Source organism: Phoca vitulina, unplaced genomic scaffold, assembly GCF_004348235.1.
Source record: "Phoca vitulina isolate PV1807 unplaced genomic scaffold, GSC_HSeal_1.0 scaffold6, whole genome shotgun sequence".
Lineage (NCBI taxonomy): Eukaryota > Metazoa > Chordata > Mammalia > Carnivora > Phocidae > Phoca > Phoca vitulina.
In genome coordinates, this window is record NW_022589709.1 from 67,964,601 (window position 1) to 67,989,090 (window position 24,490).

General features: G+C 39.0%; 1 protein-coding gene across 2 annotated transcripts in view; it reads right to left on the reverse strand.

Annotated features, from left to right (window-relative positions):
• Nucleotides 1-16,968: 16,968 nt before the first annotated feature.
• Nucleotides 16,969-24,490, reverse strand: part of SPINK5 (serine peptidase inhibitor Kazal type 5) — a 74,490-nt gene continuing 66,968 nt past the window's right edge. For both annotated transcript variants that reach the window (XM_032403517.1, XM_032403516.1), the window contains 3 exons: nucleotides 23,297-23,427; nucleotides 20,665-20,755; nucleotides 16,969-17,274 (listed from right to left, as the gene is read on the reverse strand). In XM_032403517.1, coding sequence (XP_032259408.1) covers nucleotides 17,266-17,274; nucleotides 20,665-20,755; nucleotides 23,297-23,427 — 231 coding nt within the window. In that variant the 3' untranslated portion in view covers nucleotides 16,969-17,265. The remainder of the gene's footprint in view (nucleotides 17,275-20,664; nucleotides 20,756-23,296; nucleotides 23,428-24,490) is intronic.

Sequence of the window (24,490 nt, forward strand, 5' to 3'; positions counted from 1 at the left end):
TCTTACTGAACCTTCAATAATTCTTGATTATAGTCTTTTTTACATTGTATAGTAAACAACTGTTCAAAAGTATGTCTCTGACTAGTGTACCAACTCCTTAGTGGCATGGATTCTTTGCCCATTTGTATTGCCTTTCCTTACACAACGGATTGCTTGACCTATAGTGATCTTTCTATGTGTGTTGTTAGAAAAAACACAAAAATCTCTACAAAATAGCTGGCAAGCATTTGCCCAGTCTTCACTAAAAGAGCATTGTGCTGGGGCACCTGGGTGTCTCAGTTGGTTAAGCATCCAATTCTTGATTTCAAGCTCAGGTCATGATCTCAAGGTCATGAGATGGAGCCCTGCGGTGGGCTCCATGCTCAGTGGGGAGTCTGCTTGAGGTTCTCTCTCTTCTTCTCCCTCTGTCCCTCCCCTCCTGCATGTGCATGCTCTCTCTCTCTTTCTCAAATGAATAAATAAATCTTTAAAAAAAATCTTTAAAAAATCTTTGGACAGATGAACTTACAGGGCATAACTATTTAAAAACTTACTGTTAGAAAATTCTTCTCTTTACCAATGCAAAATATCTATCTTTGCATGTTACATTAATGACATAACTCCTCCTGTGGAGCCCCAGAAACGAGAAAGTTCTGATCTCTCTATCTTATGATATTTCTGCATATGCCCTCATCTTTCCCAGTTACCTTGAACTTTCCTTGGGCCTTTTAGTGACTTCAACAATTTAATCAGATTATATTGTTTTTATTCTCTTCCCAACATGATCAACAAAATGTCTTCCTTTGTGGGTGCCACTTGTGACTGAGTCCTCTTTAAATAGATATCTAACATCTAATATTATTCCTGGTCTGATTAGTTGACAGTATTATGGATTCTTACTTTATCTTTCTCCAAAGCTGAAATTTCCACTTTTCATTATTGTGGCTAAAGGTACTAATGTTAGACTTGTGGTCAGATCTGCCACTTGATGCATGTTTACTTAAAAATTGTGAGGTTTTTTTTTTTTTTTTAATGGGATGCTAAGAGCAGATTCTTCTCTCACCAGTGTGTATACAATCTCTCCTACTCAACTTGAGTAGAAATAGAGGAAATCTTTCCGTGTGACCTATTGAGGGAAATGGCCATAGACATTCTCCTTAAGAGACAGTCACATCCAGAGACAAACCTGAAAGCTTTCTGCTGAGAATTTTTTATTGAAGAATGAAATCCATATATTTGCTCCCATAGCCATCCAACAGGGATTGATTCTCTACGTGGAATCTGCCAAAGGGAACTCGGTGCCCTTGAGCATCAGGGAGACTCAGCATTTTCCGTGCTTTGCCAAAAAAAGTGCACCACGACTATTCCTACAAGAGAAATAATTTTTTTTAAGGGAATGCTGTGGAGATCTTAAATTGAAACTTTAATATTCTTAGATCAAGCCAGCCAAACGAGCACAGAGTGTGAAAGGTAAGTAATTAGTAACTGAGCTCCAGCATGGCAGAAAAAGTAATTCAATGTACTAGTCAAAACCAGTGTTACGAGCCAAAAAATCTGTAAATATCTCTGTTATCTGCCACTTAGTAATATTATGATGTTGATCAAGTCTCCTTTTCCAGCTTCAGTTTCTTCCTACAATCCACTTTCTTTTTTTCTCTTGCCCTCTCTCTCTTTCTCTCTTTTTACTTCTTTTTGTAAAATATTATAATTATCAGTGAACCATCTCACTTTTATGCTTTGTAGGAGCATCTTGCTTATTAGGTAGCTATGATGGTTTCTGGCTCGGCGGGAAAGGCTATTTCTGCAAATAGCACATTAAATTCAGCACTTACACAACAGCATTGCAAAATAAACATTTGTTTGCATAGTTCTGCCCATCAGATCCACAGAGAGGTGAGTAGTCCATGGTACATATATCAGAATATTGGGTACACTCAATATCCTGCAGTCCAAAAAAAGGAAACAAAGAAAGAACAACTTCAAATTGTTAAATTATAGAAAATGAGCTTTTTTTAAAGGCCTCGAGATGTCATTTAGCCCTCAATCCCACATGCAAAAAGACATATCCTCTTCAATTTACAAAATCTGACCCAACCATGGTGGCAATCTTGTCACAGTAAGAGATAGCTTAGCTTGAGGTTAGGGCTTCCCTCTCACTCATTCTCCACTGGGTACTGGTGAATAGAGTACATCCAGTGGGTCTATCTTTTTTTTTTTTTTTTTAAAGATTTTATTTCTTTATTTGACAGAGAAAGACACAGCGAGGGAGGGAACACAAGCAGGGGGAGTGGGAGAGGGAGAAGCAGGCTTCTGCTGAGCAGGGAGCCCAGTGCGGGACTTGATACCAGGACCCTGGGATCATGATCTGAGCTGAAGGCAGATGCTTAATGACTGAGCCACCCAGGCACCCCCCAGTGGGTCTATCTTGTGCTTAATTTCCGAACCAGTCCTCTCCTCGCCACACAGTTATCCACTTTATTCAGGCCCTCCAGATGTCTTGCCTGCATAATTGCAGGTGTCTGCCAGTTTGCTGCCCAGCGTCCATGCTTAGCTGAGATTTCAGTCACCCTTCACACTCATGTCAGAGTGATCTTTTAAAAACCAAATCAGAACTTTTTTTTTTTATTAGTTAACTGATTCCGCATCTACAGGAAGTCCCCTCATGAGCCGTGCTTACTTCTCTCATCTGCTCTGCCTCTAACTCCAGCTAAACTTGAATGATATTCCCGGAGTGTTTCCCGCTCCTATACATCCCTGTGCCTTAGCTTAGGCTGTTTTCCTATCTTACCCGACCTTACCCACTGGAGCCATCAAAACAACTCCTAAGACTCCTAGTCCTCCTTAGAAATCAGTTTAACTCTTTTTATAACAGTTTCATGACAACATTTCTCTCCCTCACATTGGGTCAGATGCCACCCCTTAAAATGAACTGTCTTTACTACCACAACCCCATGTTTTTATTTCTCTTGTCACATTCCAACCTCTATTAAAATTATTGACATCCATTCACATAGCTCTTTACTCCAGAAGTGTCTTTACATTTGTTCTCGAGTTTTTTTTGTTTTTAAAAAAATAACTTCCTTTATTGTTATGAGAGTGTCCTTGAGTCCCTAATGTCCTCTTCTTAACCTGCTAATTAGTTGCAGTGTTAGAAAACAACCACATGTATACCAATCTGACCCAATTAAGGGCTATGAGTAAAATTTGTGGAGTTTTCCTCTGGAGAAGTAAATTAACTGTGTTCAGGTCTTTTGTTTAGGCTGGCCACATGACTTACCTATGACTATACATACTCACAGACAATTTCTAAAATGTCTATTTTAAAACTTTCATAAAGTGAGGAATTATTGTAACATTTTATATTAAGAATAAATAAAATTTCTGTGTATACTTACACATTTATTATCATGAAGTTTTCTGACTTGTAATCCTTTGTTTCTGAAAGAGATTTTTATTGAATGGGTAATGCATTACTTGGCATTTCACAATCCACAGAGTAAAATACTGTCATATGTCATTCTGTATTCTCTGTCCTGTACTGAGAATGAGGAGCTCTGGTTAATATTCTACCCAGGTTGGCTAATACTGACCATTAACACCTTTGATGGATGATCATTTTGTAAACAAATAAAAATATAAGAAAATAAGATCAACACTAAGAGGAGATTGGGCATTTAAAAAAAATTAGTCCATGAATATTCAGATGAAAATCAAAGGCATAATATAGTGTGAAAACATTTTTTGCAGTTAAGAAAAAGAAAATATGTTCCAAATCCATCTGTGGCACTTGTAGTCTGTGTAATTTTGTTACAGTCACTTCTTTCTATAAGATTTCTGTCTTCTAAAAGGAGGCTATGAAATGATAAAACCAGTAAAATCTCGTGTTTAGTCTCTTGTGTTTTTATTAGTACATGAGTTTCCGTATCCTGAGAGACTTTATTCTGAATAACACTTGTTATTACACTTGACTATAAATTTTCAGAAGGGTTAGAAAAGAAGGAAGAAAAAGATGAGAAGGAAGAAGAGCTCATTTCTGTAAGCATGCAGTCTGTATTAGCTGCATAGCTAAGATTTGATGTGTTTTATCACCGTGGATCCTAAACACTATTATAATTTCTAGCTTACAGATGAGACGACTGAAGCATGAGGTGGATTGGGTATTTGCCTAATGTCACACATCTCCTAAGTGCAGTCTGGATTCTAATGCAGATCTATGACACCAAAGCCTGTGATTTTAATCACTAATCATAAAGTAGTGAATTCCAATTCCTGGAATGGCTGGTAATAACCATTCTTTCATTCTCCTAGAAGCTGAGATGTTTACAGTGAGGAACTCATACGTAATTTGCGGGCTACTGGTGGTGGGGGTCCCAACTATCCATTTGTACTTTCAATCTCCTCCCTAGATTTTTCCAGATAATCATAAGAAGCAACATGGATTTTCTCTGGGGTAGGAAGGATAGATCAAAGTTTTGTAAATAGCACCCATGGCAAAGAGCCTACATAGAGCTGTCTTCTGAGCTCTCATTATGCAATAAGAAAGACACAACAGAAGATTATGGAACTTTGACCAAGATACATTTTCTGCCTGAGACTCAGCTTCCTCAAATGTAATGTGGGAACAAAAATGTCTATAGGTAACAGCTAATGCCTGAGGAATAGTGTATAATGTAAATGAGAATTTGGCTGGATAGCAAAGAAATACATATCTCCTTTGAGATATAGCTAAATTTATTTGTTTATTTTTTATTTGAACAAAGCAATGCCCAAAGGGTATTGGAGGAGCACAACCAAAGGTAGGATTTATCAAACCACATTGTTATAAACCAAGCAGATTTTGGCCAATGTGGACTTCATGATCTTTAAAAAAAAAGAGGGGATCTAAACTGAGTATGATACTTACCGAGTTAGCATGCAAAACATGCATTCATTACTGTAAGTCTTATGATCTGTGCCACATATTGGATCCAGGTGCCTTGGGCATGCAATCTCAGAGCCTTTTGTGTTGTATTTGGAGCAGTCCACCTATAATTGGAACAAAAAATAACGGCCTACATTGTCTTCCTTCAATTCTGTAGTCTTTCTCATATCAAGTTGGTAAGACAGAGAAGAGAGTGGAAAGAGTACTAGCCTCTTCAACTTTTTAGCAAACATGTCTAGAAGACCTTATATGGATCAGATGCTGTGCTACGGGCAGCTAGGTCAGACAGGTCAGACATGAAACATTCTGAAATTAGAGTTAGCTGTTTAAGAAGGAAATGTTAGTCTCTCCTTTTTGAGTTACAGTGAGAGTACAATGGAATAATGAGAGTGAAAAATACTCAGAAAAGTTTGAAATGACGCCTAAAAGTAACAGTTTACTTTATCTGTTGTTCTCCTTTTGCAAAGAGATTCCTTTTGTGACCTTTAAAGAAAGAACCACCACCAAGAGAAGCAGAGTAGGAATGGTTTTACCTCCCTAGGAATTATTTCCACCCACAGTGAGCCAGCTTCATTACTTTCACAGCTCCATTTACACATCAGCTCCGATTTCATTTTTACCAAGACCCCACAGAGAAGGTTACACTCACCTTTCTTCCCACTACTTGATCACCGGAAGACAGTGGCATGAGAGCATTTGAAGAGAAGGAATCAGAGAAAGAGCAAATTCCACAGTTAGAGATGCAAGGCTGAATTCATTGTTCACAGTAACTAAAACCCATATCTGCCATCCCTGGCCCAGGCCAGACCTAAGAGAGGTCTCTTCTTTACTCAGAGCCAACTCAGGATGAAGCCAGAAATATGTGTGATTCTGATTAAAAAAAAAACAAAAACAACATGGGGGAAATCCCTGGTCATTGGAGAAAGGGCTGTCACAGGAATTCCTGTGAGCAAGTCCAGGGTAGGGTTGGGTGAAGGTCTCAAAGCTGCGTAAGTTGTTTCTGAAAGGCAAGTCAGAAGCCTGGTGTGGATCAGGAACTAAGCAGGTTGCCCACAGTCCTTTTATTCTTCTTTTTTTAGATTGAAGTATAGCCGAGTCAGTATGTTTCATTAGTTTCAGGTGTACAACACAGTGATTCACTAAGTCTATACATTATGTTGTGCTCACCACATTATGTTGTAGCTCCCATCTGTCACCGAACAGTATTACAGTACTACTGACTATATTCCTTATGCTGTACCTTTTATTCCCATGACAATCTTTTTATTCTTCTTCTCAGTCTCTCTTCCTCTTCTAGAAGGTCTGACCCCCCACCCCCTCTTTGCTAATCAGGCCAATCCAAATAGTTAAGGTCTCAAGTTTTCTTCTGACTTTAACATTCTATCGTTACTGAAGGTTGAACAAACTGCAGTTAACATAAAGCCATCGCTATTCAAAGGAGTCTTAACTCACCAGGTGGAGACGTAGCCCATGTGGTGGCTACAAGAGCAAAGATGGCAAAAGCAGTGATACTCTCCATAGTGATGAGGAGTGAGGGTGACTGCTCTGAGGCACACATACACGTATATATATACACATGCATAAGGCAGGGTCCCACCCTCCTCAAGACTGATCTTTTCACTGATGATTGGTTGTTAACCCAAGCTAGGATGTTAAGTTTATTTGTCAAGAAAAGCTTCCTTATTACCTTGATTTATGGGCAGCTGGAAGAGTTATACCCTGAAACTCACCTACCAGAACTGTCTTGCATAATAATCCTCTGGTTTCTTAGCAAATACAACGGCATGGCTATATTTGAGACCAAATAAAATAATAGGTGTAGTGAAGAGAAATAAACAATAAAATGACATGTATAAAGGGTTTCAAGATTATATGAAATGAGGGAAAGTTGAAATAGAAAACAGGAGCAATGAGAACATTTCTTGAAAATGTATAGTAGTACACAACATGAATACTTAGCACTATAATACATTTTCTAGAGTTTGAAGATAATTTACCATGTTCTATGAAGGCTTGTTAAGTGACTAAAAAAACTTGTGAAATATGCAGACCAGTATTACTGCTACTTAGCAGATGGAACTACAAACACAGAAAGATTAAGTGCTTTCTCTTTAGTCACAGAGTGAACAGTTGGAAGAGCCAGTTCTCCAGGATTCTAGATCTATACTTCTCTCCTATTTTTTTTTACTAAGATATGCTACTTCAATAACAAAAACCAATATTTATATTGAAAATCCAGATTTTAGCATAGTGTCTCATGCTTCTTAAGATTATAACCATGATATTCTGTTTGACACATTCTTCTGCATCCATATCTATATATATTATGTCCATCCACATAACCAACGTTCTTTCAATAATCCAGGCCTAATGATTTCCAGTTACTTAGCACTTTCATCTCTATCATCTTATGTGGATGACACCATCTCATGTGAAGACATCAGCTCTCTAGAAGATAGAGTTAATACGGAGTTAAGCTAGAGTTAATTCCGAAAGGACAAACTCAAAGATTGGAGGAGTTAAGCAAATTGCCCAAAGCAGACAGCTAATGAGTGATAGAATCTTGACCAAAACCAGATCTTTCCGTTTCAGAACTTATGGTCTCCCAGTAACTGGTTGCAATTATTTCTAATTTTTTAAGATGTTTCTCTCTCATTCATACTTTCCATTCTTCAATACCACCTCTTTTTCTCAGAGATAATTCCATAATTTTGGTTTATGCTATTGTGAAATTTGCATACTTGCACCTCACCCATATTTCAGTGCTTGTTCAGCATTTGAAGTATGTGTACTATACTGAAATGTGCTCCGGAAACTTTTCTCAATGGGATAAGTGATCTTCTTCCCAAGTCATAGTGGAGCATCTGATTAGAGTGACCAAGTTCTGAGTAGATGACAGAAATGAGAAAAATGGCTTAGTGATGGTAGAGCTGGCCAGGTCAGGAGCAAGCACCTGGGTCTGTGGCTTTCAAACTTTTCATTATTGTTATTTAATTAAGAAATGGTATTTTCCCCCTCCCTGAATGTAATTCTATGAAGCAAGCAAGCAATGAAACAGATTTTTAAGCAGTCACTTAAATAGAAGCAAGACAGGATTCAAGAGTGCCTGCATTTCCAGCACATCCCATAAGTTTCCATGCAAATCCATTTGGAAACTGATCTAGAACACACACATACAAGGAAGTGAGGCCCTGGAAGGGAGAGCATCTTGTCCAAGACCTCTCAGTGACACAGATCCCCAGATTCTAGTACAAGATTTGTTCTGCTATGCCAAATCTTTTCAGATCATTACTCAGCATGGGATTTCTGCCCCTACTTGCTTTCCCAGAGAACATGAGCAAGTATCTGCCACCTGGGTCCTGGACTCAATTCTCTACTGCTTATTGGATCTCACCTTTCTGACATCCCAAAGGATCTTCCAGTTCAACATGTTCCTAGGAGAGCTTGTTGCTAAATCTCATTTTTAATGGCTTCCCTCCAGTTTCACTTTGTTAATATCTGTCAGTGGCAACCCAATCCAGGAACATTGTAGGAATCTTCATTTCTTCTCTGATTTTCACACTCACACCCAATCTCTCACCAACTAGGTTTTGAGTGTGTGCCTTCCTCGCCAGGAAGAATATAAGTGTTGTTTGATTGTTTATTATTTTTTTAAATTCAGAGTTCAAGAATAATAGCTTATAAATCTACCTCTAAAAAAAAATCTACCTCCCATATTTCTTCCTTTTGGAAATTTCCACAGGGATGACAGAGAATTTAACCCTGTCTACAAATTCTAATGAGACTGCATTTTTCTTTCTTCCTTTTGCCACTACTCAGTAACTTTCTAAAGATTTAATGCTCAGGAAATAAGTCAATCAGAGAAAGACATGTATCATATGACCTCAGTGATATGAGGAATTCTTAATCTCAGGAAACAAACTGAGGGTTGCTGGAGTGGTTGGGGGGTGGGAGGGATGGGGTGGCTGGGTGATAGACATTGGGGAGGGTATGTGCTATGGTGAGCGCTGTGAATTGTGCAAGACTGTTGAATCACAGATCTGTACCTCTGAAACAAATAATGCAATATATGTTAAGAAAAAAAAAAAGAAGAAGATAGCAGGAGGGGAAGAATGAAGGGGGGGAATTGGAGGGGGAGATGAACCATGAGAGACAATGAACTCTGAAAAACAAACTGAAGGTTCTAGAGGGGAGGGGGGTGGGAGGATGGGTTAGCCTGGTGATGGGTATCAAAGAGGGCACGTTCTGCATGGAGCACTGGGTGTTATGCACAAACAATGAATCATGGAACACTACATCAAAAACTAATGATGTAATGTATGGTGATTAACATAACAATAAAAAATTTTTAAAAAAGATTTAATGCTCAGCATTCCTCAGGCTCAGGGAAATACAAATCAAAACTACAATGAGATACTCCCTCACACCAATCAAAATAGCTAAATTTAACAAGTCAGGAAACAACAGATGTTGACGAGGATGTGGAGAAAGGGGAACCCTCCTACACTGTTGGTGGGAATGCAAGCTGGTGCAGCCACTCTGGAAAACAGTATGGAGGTTCCTCAAAAAGTTGAAAATAGAACTACCCTATGACCCAGCAATTGCACTATTAGGTACTTATCCAAAGGATACAAACATAGTGATTTGAAGGGGCACCTGCACCCCGTTTATAGCAGCAATGTCCACAATAACCAAAGTATGGAAAGAGCCCAGATGTCCATCAACAGATGAATGGAGAAAGAAGAGTGGTACATATACACAATGGAATATTACTCAGCCATCAGAAAGAATGAAATCTTGCCATTTGCAACAACGTGGCTAGAACTAGCAAAATAAGTCAGTCAGAGAAAGACAAATACCATATGATTTCACTCATGTGTTGAATATAAGAAAGAAAACAGATGAACATAGGGGAAGGGAAGGAAAAATAAGACAAAAACAGAGAGGGAGACGAACCATAAGAGACTCTTAACTATAGGAAACAAACTGAGGGTTGCTGGAGGGGAGGTGGATGTGGGGGGTTGGGGTAACTGAGTGACGGGTGTTAAGGAAGGCACTTGATGAAATAAGCACTGGGTGTTATATACAACTGATGAATCACTAAATTCTACCTCCAAAACTAATAATACACTATATGTTAATTAAATTGAATTTAAATAAAAATAAATAAAAAATAAACACAGTATGTAGGATTATGTAAACTCAGTATCATCACAACACATTGCCCAGATCAAAAGTTACTTCAGAGCGACTTCAAGTCCATTCCCATTTCTATTACCAGTTCCTTAACAGGTTTAAGGTTTTATCTCAGAGAGAACCGATTGGCTGTGATTTTAGGGCAGCCAGGCCTGGAGGTGGATGTGCACTGCACATGAATTCTTAGCAACCCCCAGTATGATCCCCCACGTAGTAGGTGTGAGTTTTGATCAATAAATGTAGATGTACAAAATTATCTATTCCCTCTTTTTCTCTAAATAAAATCATGTCTGATTCCAAGTCTTCTGCCGGGCTTTGGGGACGTTTAGTCTCATTCATTATTGAGGTTGATGAGGATCTGAGATGGTTAAGAAGTGCACAAGAACATGAGGCGAGGCCCTCTAATCCCTGGCTAGTCATGGCTGCTGCCTGCGTCCTGATGGTCCAAGCCAGCTGTAAATGGTTCCCGTCCCTGTGGTATTTCCTTGATTCTGTGCCACCCATGGGACGTGGTGACTTTGGGTTGAGATCGAGAACTCTTGAACCCTGGGTTTGGCAGACACATTTCATGGTCGTATACTCAGCCATCTTTTGCTTTTCGAGGCTGCTGCTCAGTGTTAGAACTTGGTCCCTTTCATTTCTCTTGAAATTTTTACTGCTTCTCCTTTTGTTGCTTTCCAAAGCACACAAGCCATTAAGAATAATTTCTTGCCCATTATGTTTTTGTCCAGTTTAACTCAAATATCCTCTAAGGCAAATGTACACATTGTTTTCTTATAGCTCTGTGATTGAGGGGAAGGAAAGATACAGGGAAGAGTAGTTAATAGCTTTTAACTCTTGCTTTTATTGTTGATGTGTTATTATTTCATGTTTAACATATTGACATTAAAATGATGATCAACATTCCATTCTTCTTTAGAATATTATCTTGTGCTTCTAGGTAAGTGCTAATCGGGGGTTATGCAGCTCCATCAGCAATCCTTCAGTGGGCACTTAAAACTGGAACCCATTCAACTGCCTACTCCTCTTTTGAGCGCATAGGAACAGCCTCTGGGTGGGGAAGGATGTGGCATTTCCTGCTAGATGTAGCCATACTGTCCTGTGACCAAGGGCTGGGACTTAAGCAAATATCCCCTGTGAACACAACTTGTCCATAACTTATTTTTAGAGACCTCGGCAACAGGAGTTCTGGCAAATTTCTCACTTAAAATTCCAGGAGCAAAATGGATCGAGAGGTAAGAATATAATAGTTGAAAACTTCATTTTATTACTGCTCCCAGGACTTCTTTCATGTAAGTCAAGCCATTGGAATTCACTTTTCATTATTAATCCCATTCCTATATGCTAAAAAATCAGCATGTGTTACTTTCTCCTGCCACATGTTCCATAGATTTGGAACTGAATTATTCCATGAATAAACAGAAGTAACCATTTCTGTAGATAGTGAACAATTTTCTGGATCACTAGATGCAAAATCCATTTCTTTTGTCTGTAAACATAATCAGATAGATAATATTATTTGTATGAAGAGCATGGAACTGGGATTCATTAAGCCAGAGGGAGTGGTGTAAAGAACATGAGATTAAAATACACTTACTTGAATTTGTATTTTTGATGTAGACCCACTTGGGTAAGCTCAAAAAATCACTTTCCCTCTCCAGGTTTCAAGATTTCCATACATGAAACATCCTGGATAAATCATCTCTAATTTTTCTCTAGCCCTGTTGATCTGGGATATTATCAACCTGAAATAAAATGATCGTTTCTCAATTGAGACCTTATCAGTATGTATTACGTATTTAGCAGATAAAAACCAATTAATCAGTTGCAAGTACAATGCCAATTACAATAGTACACTTCACAGCATATTTTTCTGGCATCATGCTACTCTTTGCATTCCTCTTTAGCTGCAGCTTTTGCTAGTATTTCTGAGAAATACCTCATGAATTTAGCCTTCTGGGGCAGGGAGGAGGAGGGGAAATACATCTTATAAGTTCATATTTTCATGTAACTAGTTTGTTTCCAGCTATTAGCATCAGCGTTTTTATTATTATTATTATTAGTAGTAGTAGTAGTAGTAGTAGTACCAGGAAGGGAATGTAGTTGCTTCTTTAAGTTCCTTGAAAAGTAATGGTCCTCCCCTGTCCTTGTAGGTTTTATGTCATTGACCAGAACTGAGAGTTTCCGTCCTATATTCCCTTTTAAAATTTTTATCTTAAGGGTCTAGTTTTACTCAACAACTTCTGATAAGCAATTGCTTCATGCCAGGCATTGTACCAGGCACTGGGGATTTAAACATGAACATTAAATGTTCTCCTCTCTTAAAAAAGTCACAGTCTAGTGAGAGGGATCAACTTCTAAATAAGCTAGTGCACAACAGTGACAGCTGGCCAGGCAGGTGTAACGAGAGGATATTATGGGAGCATAAGAAAGGAATGACTAATTCATATTCTTTTTTTAAAAGTTTATTTATTTATTTTTAGAGAGAAAGAGAGAGCACAAGCAGGGTGGGGGCAAAAGGAGAGGGAGAGAGAGAAACTTAAGCAGGCTCCACACCCAGCACAGAGCCTGACACTGGGCTCGATCTCACCCCCCTGAGATCATGACCTGAGCCAATATCATGAGTCAGATGCTTTACCGACTGAGCCACCCGGGCGCTCCTAACTAAATCATATTCTAAGGGGAAAGAGGTCATGGAAGGTTTCCAGAAAAAAGCTGCACCTTCAGTGAGCAATAACAAATAAGAGTTTGGATGGATGGACCTTGGGAGATGGAAGAAAAACTGGGAGAAGGACCATGGGGGTGGATAAAAAGAGTATGTTAGGAGGGGACATGTAGGAAGAAGTTCAAGAAAATTATTTAAGGGAAAGAGGACAACGTAAAAGGGGAGGCTGGAGAGGTGAACGGAGGCCTCGCATGTCAGAAAGGCTTTGGACTTCATCTTGGGGGCTAGAGAAGCCATTTACAGGTTTTAAGAATAATGCTATCAGATCTGGATTTCAGAGCATTATTCTGCCTACAGTGAAGAATGCAGTGGAAGGGAGAAGACTGAAGCAAGGAGGTCATTAATAAGCGATGATCATGAAGCGACGATGATGGCTTGAACCTGAGTTTATCCGTGGTGATTGACTCTACAGAGGAAGAAAGGGGTGGGGGTAGACCGAAGCCAATGCCTAGACTTCAGGTTTGTCTCATTTTGCTTTGTTCTAGCACAGTGTGGTGGCTTAGTAGGAGTTTTCAACAATTTAAACTGGGGAATTAAATAGATCAGTGTTTTGAAGAGGTCATTTGGAGGTTTTTTTGTTTTTTTTTTAAGAGAGAGCTATAAGGATGGAGACAAGCAAGTCGGTTTGAAGGCCACTAGAAAAGTCCATTGGGGAAAAAAAGAGGGTCTAAAAGTCATAAAAAAATATTACAAGTACTGTAACAGATTAGAATGGCAAACGTACACACTGTTTTCTGATTGCTTTGTGGTAAAGGGCAAGGAAAGATACAAGGAAAACTAGTTAATGACGTAGGATGACCTACAGGAAGACAGCACACCTTCCCTCAAAATAATCTGGAAGGAGCTCCACGGTCTAATAAAATTTCCATCAAGGATGACAAATATTTTGTTTGACTCTTTTCCTGGGACTAATCCTCATTTGACAAAGCCCTCTCTGTTCTTTCCTCATCTCAAAGAATGATTTATAGTCACATGTAATTTAGAAAGAACTTTAATTTCAATACTGGAAAGAAAAAGGCACCTGTGTGTCATAATAGCATCAAAGAAAGAACAAGAATGTCTTGCTATGCTTTTTTTCCAGGAGGTAGACAGCCCTTGTCATTGTAAAGGCCGCAGGACATATTTACTTTATTTACCATTCTCTCTCTATGTAATATATGACACTGGCCTTGGTCAAAGTCAATCAAGAAGGCCACAAAGAATGTTGGATTGGGGTACAAATCTGAGTCTTGCCATGTGCTTTTCTCAGTTTCAAGCACATATTAAATGTTTAGAAATGTCAACATTTATTATTTTCTATAATTTTATTAAACTGTTCTATTCCTATTTTTATTCTCTATTATCATGGAGTGAGAAGTGTGGTTGGTGTTTAAGAGTATAAAAGAGGGTGAAGAGAAGACCAGTAAGTTACAAAGAAGGACAAGAGACAGATTCTTATCCACTACTGAGTTATAGCCCACAGGTCAAACCTGGCCCACCACCTGTTTTTTTTTTTTTAAAGATTTTATTTATTTATTCATCAGAGAGAGAGAGAGAGAGACAGCGCACACACACACAGGGGGAACAGCAGGCAGACAGAGAAGCAGGCTCCCCACCGAGCAAGGAGCTCGATGCGGGACGCGATCCCAGGACCCTGGGATCATGACCTGAGCTGAAGGCAGATGCCCAGCCCACTGAGCCACCCAGGCATCCCCTACAACCTGTTTTTATAAATATACTTCTATTGAAACACAGCCATGTATATTTATTTACATAATGTAAATTTATTTACTTACACAACAGCATGATTGAGCGGTTGTGACAGAGACTATATGTCCTACAAAGCCTAAAATATTTACTATCTGGCTGTTTACCGAAAGTTTGCCTACCCATAGTCCAGACAAGTGCTCTCCTTGGGTGTTTTTGAAGCCTTGAGAGAGAGGAAAACTTCAGGTGAGTTCCTTACATGAGAAAATAAGGAGTTTGATAGTGTTAGATCTCTGAAAACCCATATTCTGAAAATGGAATCATTTTCAGCATCAGTTCTAGAGAAATGTGTAAGTCTGTGGTGGTGACCAAGTAGAGGTGATATAGTTTTGCTTTTTCAGTTCCAACTCAGGATTCTTTGTCACTTCCTGGGCTAGAATTTTAGGGCTGGTTTGTGAAATCTCAGTGACATGGGTCTGGTTTTCATTTGCCTCCCATCCATTGAGCCATAACTCAAGAAGCAACTCAAAAATTAGTTCACTTGAAAGAAAAATTAGTCTACTTGACATTTAATGCAGCTATTTTGTTGTGAACATTTTGACACAGATGACATTTTATATTCACCTGTTTGTGTCTGCCAAAAAAAAATCAACTTTCAGCTTTTTAAAAATCCCAAGTAATGTGTTCAACACCTTCACATTCAACCCCAATCCCTGCACCTCAGTCCACTGTCTATTTTTCTTGGACCCCATCCCATTCATGAAGTCTGCATCCTCCACTTTACCCTGACTTTCCCTGGGTCCCTGGGCCTTTCTCCATCCCCATGTCTCATCCCATTCCAGACCATCCTATGCTCCAGCCCACCCTATTCCTAAGCAACACTTTCCCTGGTGTTCAGAATGATTATCAAGGATTGGTTAAGTCTTAAGCGTACGATAACAAAGTCTTTTGTGCATATTACCTAATAATCATAATCATCACAAAAATACTAATGAAAGAAGGTAAAGGGTTCATTGTTTATAGCTCAATAAAATGTTCAAAATGACATAAAAAAGCAACTGCTTCTCAAAAAATAATATGTCTTAGCCATGGACACCCTAGCCATCCAGTGTTTCTGGATTTCCTAAACTACCCAGGAAGGAGATACAATCTCATGTTACAGACTCCCTAAACCCTTCCCTTACATCCTGGAATTGCCAAAGAAAATAGCAACATGGTTTTCTCACTTCTTTTTTTTTTTTGAAATGACAGTATTTTCATCCTTGAAAAATGATTTACAAGCCTTTTTTTTTTTTTCCTGTTTTCTTAATGATAGCATAGAAAAAAAACTAGTGTGGAATTGATCTTTCACACAGTTACAAAGGACAAAGATCACAAACTCCTACTATAATTGCCCTAGGGACAACTTATCTAAAAGAAAAGGGCAGAGGTGAAAAATACAGAATTAACTTCCTCAATCCAAGTAGACCTGCCATTCTGGGTACAGTTCTTCTATAGCTGAGAACAACTTCAACCATGATGGACTCTGCATTGCTTCCTCCCTCTAGCGTGTGTTCAGCACCAGCCCCATAACTGTAAGTGAACAACGTAACTAGGTACGCTCACAGGACGCCATATCAAGATGCTGAGCACGACAGAGTTTCAGCACCGAGGCAGGAGCTTACAGGCTGTTCCATCTCACCCCTACCTACTGCTTGTATTCCCTGGTTGATTTCTCAGGTGCATGAGCTCACTGACTGGTTTAGTGGCCTCTAGCTACATGTAGCTATTAAGCACTTGAAATGCGGTTGGTCCAAACAGATATGCTGGAAATACAAAATACATACACTAATATCAAGACCTGGTTAAAATAAAAGTTTATATTGGTTATATTTTGAAATGATAATAGTTTTGACATATTGGGCTACATAAAATATATTATTAAAGTTGACTTTACCCATTTCTTTTGTATCTACTAGAAGATTGGAGATTACATGTCATTTGAATTCTATTTCTAATGGACAGTGCTGCCCTAGTGACATGTGACACACTGGTAATTCTCATTTCCTTAGTCTTGCCCAGACCATGGGTCCAAGGCCCTGATAGAGGAAATAGTCAAGGAGCAACATGACTGAATATGAGAAACTACTGGTTTGTGTCTTCGGATGGTATCTGTGTAACAGTGGTAGTTACGCTCTGTGGAAGTACAGAAGGTAGGCAGGAGAGCTGCTAAGGTGACAGGGACTGAAGGTGATTCATAGCTGGTTTGGTCTTATACAGCTCTTGAACGCCAGGGAGCCCATACCTCCCTACCTCCTTTTTAGACATTTCTTCCCAACTATGACAGCAACTTGAATCTGAAAAAAAGTGAGCATTCTGTGTCCACCAATAGCTTAGCAAGACAAAAGGGTAGCGTTTTTGGCTTCTGTAAAAAAAAAAAAAAAAAAGTTCCTATTATCCAGGCAGTGACGAATCCCAGAAATGGTGTTCTGCTGGGTTTACTTTTATTGAACAAGTATTTGAACAGACAGCATTGTGATCAGGAGGTTTTCAAGCACAGACAGATGGAATGTCTCTGTGCCCTCAGATCACAGAATCTAGGAGGAAAGAGACGGGAAAGACTGGAAGTCAGTGAGTCCATTCCCCCAACAGCTCTGTATTATTTTCTATAGTAAGTAAGACAGGCTCTGAAGAATTCTCTCTCTATACAGATGGTGAGGGTTAGGCGATTCAGAATTGGGGCATATATTTTCCTTCCTGGCTTTCACCAATTCTTCCATCATTTGTCCTGGAAGAGAAGATGGGTAGGTTAGGTGCTAGAAACTGAGAGATACTATAGGTATGTGGGTTATACTGTTATACTGTACTGGAGTCAAAGAAATGCACACATCCTTGCAGTCTGCCAAGAACTCACCATTTACCATCACTTTCACATTTTATTCAATTGATTCAATGAGTACCGAGCACCTAGTACACACTGCCTGCAGCAGTGGATACAAATAGTAACTCTGCCCTTGATCATGTGTGACCCTCATCATCGTGTGTGATCATGTATGACCAGACCCTGCTAATGAAAAGAGGTAGGTGTCAGTAACGTCGTTTCACAGAGGAGGGCACAGAGCTCCAGAGAAGGTTAGTGACTTGCCAAGGTCTCACACTGGGTCAGAACTTAAATCCAATTCCTCCAACACTAATGCTTTACTATTATAAGTTGTTTGAGGCCATAAGAATTTAATCAGCTAACTTGCTTGCCTGACTCATCCAATATTCATACACTCTTGAAATGGACATTTAAAAGAGCGAATCAACACCTAAACATTTTTCAAAAGAAGGTAAGGGCCTCAGGAAGTTTTTTCCCAGGTAACTGCACAGTGTCAGCGTGGAGCACCAGTAGCGCTATTGTGCCAACCCAGACCTCCCTTTTCGTTCTCACATCCACCCCAGGAGATTTCCTTTGGTTTGAGGGTGGCCATCTATGGTCTTGTGGTTTCTTCGAAAGGCTTTGTCATGGAATTGAGAATAGTCATTTATTCATCTCACAAAATAGTATTAGTATTTTCCTTAACAGAGAAATGTCCTTTCAAGGTAGCTAATTTTTATTTAATTGAGCTATGTAATCCCTCTTCTAGAGCCCCTGGTTTTCAGAATTTCCTGACAACTAAGGGATGGTGGCAGAGCACAAGCTATGAAGCCAGAAGATCTAAACCAGATGCAAAATAGAATGTTGAATAACTGATAATTGCAGGGTCTCCCCTAGGCTGATTTTCTGTAAAACGGGAAGGATAATAATCCCTGCCCTAATCACAGGCCTACTGTGAGGATGCATACAGGGAAGAGCACATAAAATTCTGAGTTACATAAATCTTAGGAGTTACTGTATAATAGAAAATACTTCCTAGATACTAAGCATGACTATACATTCTAGGATCTTCAGTCTATTTTTCTAGGAAAGTAGTGACTGCCTGGCCTTTTATTCATTCTTCAAATTCCAGACTCTCTGAGAGATTCTTTCTATACAGGAACAAAGTTCAGGCAATTGCTTTCAACCTCCAGGATATGCATGCATCATAGTTATAAGAGCAATGCTGGGCCATGACCCACTTGTACCACCTTAGTATATCCAAGATCACACCCCTGAATCATACAGAGGGAACTGAACCCATGTTCAGGACACCTTTTGTTCTAATGATTTATTCCATCATCTTAACACCATAAATAAGTCCTGTCATTAATAATATGTTACATAATTCTAGTGGAAAGAAAACACCCAAAAAGGAAAAGAAGAAACTCTCTCATAAAACCTTTTATGCTTAGCCCTGTCAAGATTCTTCCTTATTTGAATAAATACATCTTATCAGTATTTCCCTATGGCAAATTTCTCATAAAGTAGTTTTTGTCAAGTTGTCTACATGAGAGTACAGCAAGATGTGGTCTAAAGTGTGATCTTTAGGATTCACATAAAGATTATTTTTACCTACTGTCCTGAGTTACATGTAATTAGGTATGTGTGTGAGATGTGAGGGATACTATATTCTGTTAATAAAAAAGGAGCAAACCACTAAGAATTTATATGTAATAAGACAGCACACACAATATGGGGTCTAGAGCAAAAGTTGATACCGTCTCCTTATGGATGTGTAACAGATGACTGTCAAGCCCACATGAGGAAAGATGAAGGTCTTCGGGCTTCACCCCAATACTCTGCCTACCCCACCCGGCCTTCCAGCTGCTAATGTAAAACCAAAACCACTGAGTTTCCATCTCTTGTTTTTCCAGGGTCCCCTATCAAGACTCACTGAGTAGTTCTTATGAATGCAGTCTCATCTAGTGTTGCTTAGGAGTTCCAAATCTGGCAGAGTAGTCTCCAGTTCCATTATTGCCAGAGCTTTCTGTGGCAGTGGAATGGAGTGAAACCAGTTGTGAATAATAATAAATATTTATTTAGTAAATATAATTTATTAGAATATTTTGTTTTTATTGAATATAAATATATTTTTAACATCAAATATAAGGTTATTAAACTATAATCCATTATAATTATTAAACATACATAAGCGCTGTGCCAGGATCTGTTTCTCTAAGTTTCCACTATGGACTCTTCTCTTTCTCTAAGTTCATACTTGGGTCTCTTTGGCATAATAATAATAGTGATAATAATAATAAATGCCATTAGTTTGTAGACAGTGCCAAATGCTTAAAAGTCAGTACTTATTGAGTATTTTCAATAACTTGGTGAGATCTTTGGTTTAGATCTTTGATTTGCCAAAGGTCTCATATATGAGAAATCTAAAAAACTGGAATTTAAACCCATATTTGGCTGGTAACAAACATTTTTTCTTGTTTGAAAATTTCTACATTTTCCCCCAAGTTACATATCATCTTGCCCGAGGAAGAGCGTCCTCAGATGCAATCACCAGGGAGAATGGCAAACTCGATAAAGTCTGTCAATCTTGCAGGCTGCAAGGATATTTTGACAGACATTATCGAGTTTGCTGTTCTCTCTGGTGATTGCATTTGAGGACACGACCATGAAAGACTTTGGAATCCGGGAACCGAACTGAGGGTTACAGAAGGGAGGGGGATGGGGGGGATGGGGTAACAGGGTGACGGGCATCAGGGAGGGCACGTGTGGTGATGAGCACTGGGTGTTACACACAACTAATGAATCGCTGAACACTACATCAAAAACTAATGATGTATTATATGTTTGCTAATTGAACATAATAATAATAAAAAATCCTTGCAGGGATTTAAATGAAAAGGCCAGCTTTTCATGTTGGGAAACAGTTAAATGCAATGTTAAGTGTGAGAACGTGGGGGTTTTACAGAAATGGTTGAAATTCAGTTCCGTCACTATGTGACCTCCCTCAATCTTTTCTTCTCTCTTTATAGTAAATCACAGGATATAAAACCTACTTTGCAAAAGTGTTATGTGAGGGACCTTGCCCATAAACAATCTATTAATGATCCCAGTTAACAGTAAGCACTTAAAAATATTAACTATTATACTATTATCCCCGCATATTTCAGTGATTACTTAATTATCCTCACAATGAAGATGTGACCAATTCTGAGCCAGTATCACTGCTCCAGCCAGAGAAATGTCCATCGGTCGGTGGCAGACACAGAATCAGAACCAGCTGGCTCTGGCCGTGTAATGGGGACGCAGTGTACTTACAGATGCTGGCACATCGAGAGGGGTTGTTTCTGGGGTGCTGTTCTCTTCACACTTCCCTTCACTGCGTATGTGTGTATTAGTTTGGCGCATTCTAAAACAGAGCAGAGGAAATTAAAAAGATGGAAAAACTGACAGTTATGATGAGAAAAGAAAACAAACAAGGATCAATGGGGGTGACATCTGGGCATCAAACCAGAACTGAAATTACAAGTAGGACCCGGGATCTGAATTCAACTATTTCCCAGTAGGAATCACCCAGGTTTTGTCTCTCTCTCTTCAGATTCAGCCCCAGATTCGTTGCCCAGTCCTGGATTCATTCCATCACCTTTCATTCACCTATATACTCATGAAATTGTTCAATGTTAGAAATAAACTTGGAGGGGCGCCTGGGTGGCTCAGTTGTTAAGCATCTGCCTTCAGCTCAGGTCATGATCCCAAGGTCCCGGGATCGAGCCCCGCATTGGGCTCCCTGCTCAGCGGGAAGCCTGCTTCTCCCTCTCCCACCCCCCCTGCTTGTATTCCCTCTCTCACTGTCTCTCTCGCTGTCAAATAAATAAATAAAATCTTTTAAAAAAAAAAAAAGAAACTTGGAGACCGTCTATTCCAGAAGCCATTATTTTACGGATGTGAAAACTGGATCCCACAGAGAAGCTTCATTTTACTGAGTACCTATAATGTGGGATTACAAAATACAATACATATATATAATAAAAATATATAAAATGCATATAGAATATAGATTTTATAAAATACAATAATATGTAATCATACAGGTTGAGTTTCATAGCTGGAAAAAATCTTAAAAGGTATGAATTTTAATGCCTCTCTCTTAAATATTGCATATCAAACATCTGCTTGTTTCCTTCTGGTGATGGGAAACTCACTGTCTATCAAGGCAGTTTGACTTGTCTTTGGACATTGCTCAAGTTGAAATGGCTTCCCTCTAAGACCACAGAAACCAATACTGTTTCCTCTTTCCTGGGACAGCCTGGATCCTCCCTCTATAATATATACTACCAGTTCCTTTAGCTAAACAATCCAACCTGAGCCATGCTTTATTAATATTTTTACCATTGAAGTTTCTGACTCTAAAGTTCCCTTGACTAAAGTGTCACTTGTTACGGGTTTATACAGTTAATGGAACGCTTAAAGAACACTGGGTGGATCATTTAGGCCCTGACATTTACAATAAAGGGAAGGTGAAGAATTTCTGGGCTGAAGATAAGGCATATACAGTAACAAATTCCTGAATGGTTGCATTCATTTCTTAAATGGAGATTTCTTAATTCTTAAAACTCTGTAAGATCCATGGAGGGATTTCAGGAGATTTATGCACCCATAAATATTATGCAGACAAATTGTTAATGTTGCTTCATTTTCTTTTCTTTTCTGGAAAGAGGTAACTTTCTCATCATCAAAGGAACTTTTGATCCCTTGACTACCTTGGATATAACAGTAGTATAGTGGAGAGAAAAGAGAACTGTATTTAGACCCAAACCAACAGGGTGAAAATCCTGTCTAATCTACTTCCTAGCTTTGTGACTTTAAACAAGTTATCCGGACTCTCTGAACCTTAGATTCACCCTCTGTACAGCGAAGATAATAGCACTCATAGCATGTACTGAGGATTCAGCAAGAGAGTGAATGTGCGAGTGTCTTACAGATGTGAGAACACACAAAGCACTCACATTCAGATGTTATGCTAAGTGTATAAACTGCAGAATGTCCCATCCTCACATTCTGGGCTTTGCTTATCGTGTCCCCAGAAGGCAAGAACATACACGGACTACAGTGTAAATATAAGTGGGGTGGGAGTGGGATGGAAGAGTCAAGATTTGTCACCAAGCTTTCACTTAAAGCTGGTCAAATGTGAGGCAGGTGAATGGAGGTGAAGATAAGACAGTATTTGAGCAGAAAAGCAAAAAGCTAAAACCCATAACGACAGTATTAAAACAAATCCCTCATATGTAATTTTAAATAAAAATGGCAATTCCATTCTTCTTAAAAACCCAGTGAAGCCAGCTAGCTCAGAGAATGGTCTGCACTTCCTCAGTGGAAAAAGTGAATCTGAGAATGATGAGATAACATGGCCACAGATAGATGCACAGACAGTAATAAATCTGAGTGCCCACACCAAGTCCACCATTTGCCATTTGTTCCAGGGGCTTTCTCTTGAATGAGACCACTTCTGCTCCAAGAAGAAGACTTGGAGAGGTTGGAAAATATGTGACTATCCGGTAGTCAGAGGGCCCAGGAGAGATTATTGGCCAGGCGGACTCAACACAGCAATGATTCTCAACTTTTTTCTTTCTACACAACGCCTGGATGATGTTCAAATTCCCATGACTGTACATGGGCTAATAGAGACTTTCTCTAATTGTTGCAACCCCACCACTTTTTCCTTTCTCTTCCACTCAGTAAAGTATATAAGCAACTTAATCAAAAGGATAACCTCCAATCCTCTCTAGTTTATATTTGAATAAGATCATCCACAAAATTTGAATTTTTAACTGCTATGATTAGTAAATTGGTGCAATGCACCTCCAATTGGTATGAATGCAGTCCTGTGGGTCGACACCATAGTCAAGAACCTCTCCACTTGAAGATATGATAGTACAACATGTATACTTACAGGTTTTCATGACAGAGCATGCAGGGATTGTTGTATGTCTGGCCATCATCACCACAGACAGGCTGTAAATTCTTTGGGCAAAGGTAACCCATCTTGGGCAATACTCGGTAATGTTTGCACATCTCAGAATCCTGAAGAAGTAAAACATATATCAGATTTACTCAATGGCACTTAGGAGTGGAAAAATCTTTTGATTTCCTCAGTCACATCTCAATAAAACATTAGTAAAGGAACTGTAACATAGGTCATAGAAACTCACTATTTAAAAATCAACCAACACACTTATAAATAACTCATGACTCAAGGTACTCATAATGGAATGTAGAAATGTTTTAAACTGAATGATAATAAAAATATAAACTACCAAATCACAGCAGCTAAAGCAGTGATTTGAGGGAAAGTTGTAAATAAATACATAATTGGCAAAGAAGAAAGCTTTAAGATCAATGATCTAAACTTCCATGTCAAGAAGCTAGCAAATGGGGGCTCCTGGGTGGCTCAGTTGGTTGAGCGGATGCCTTCGGCTCAGGTCATGATCTCGGGGTCCTGGGGTGGAGCCCCAGGTCAGGCTCCCTGCTCGGCGGTGAGCCTGCTTCTCCCTCTCCCTCTGCCTGCTCCCCCCCGACCCTCGCTTGTGCGCGCTCTCTCTCTCTCTGTCAAATAAATAAATAAAATCTTAAAAAAAAAGAAGCTAGCAAATAATAAACAAATTAAGCTCAAAGAAAATAGAAGAAAAGAATAATACAGAAGAGAAATATATGAAATAGAAAACGACAAAGCAAAACACTGGTTGTTTGAAAAGATTAATAAATTGAAAAACCACTTGCAAAATCGATAAAAAGGCAAGAAATATACATTACCAATATTAAAAATAAAATGGGGGTTTCACTATATATAGATATAAAAGGATAATGTGGAAATGTTATAACTATATGCCAATAAACTTGACAACTTAGATGAAATTAAAAAATTCCTTCAAAACAACTTTCTGAAACAAAGAAATAGAAAATCTAGTAGTATCATATCTGTAGGTATTCTTTCCAGAGGCATAAAGAAGTACTTGTTTGTTAGTTTGTTTTGATAAATAACTCAAACATCCAGGGGTGCCTAGGTGGCTCAGGCTGTTGAGTGGCTGACTCTTGGTTTTGGCTCAGGTCAAGATCTCGGGGTAATGAGATGGAGCCCCGCTTTGGG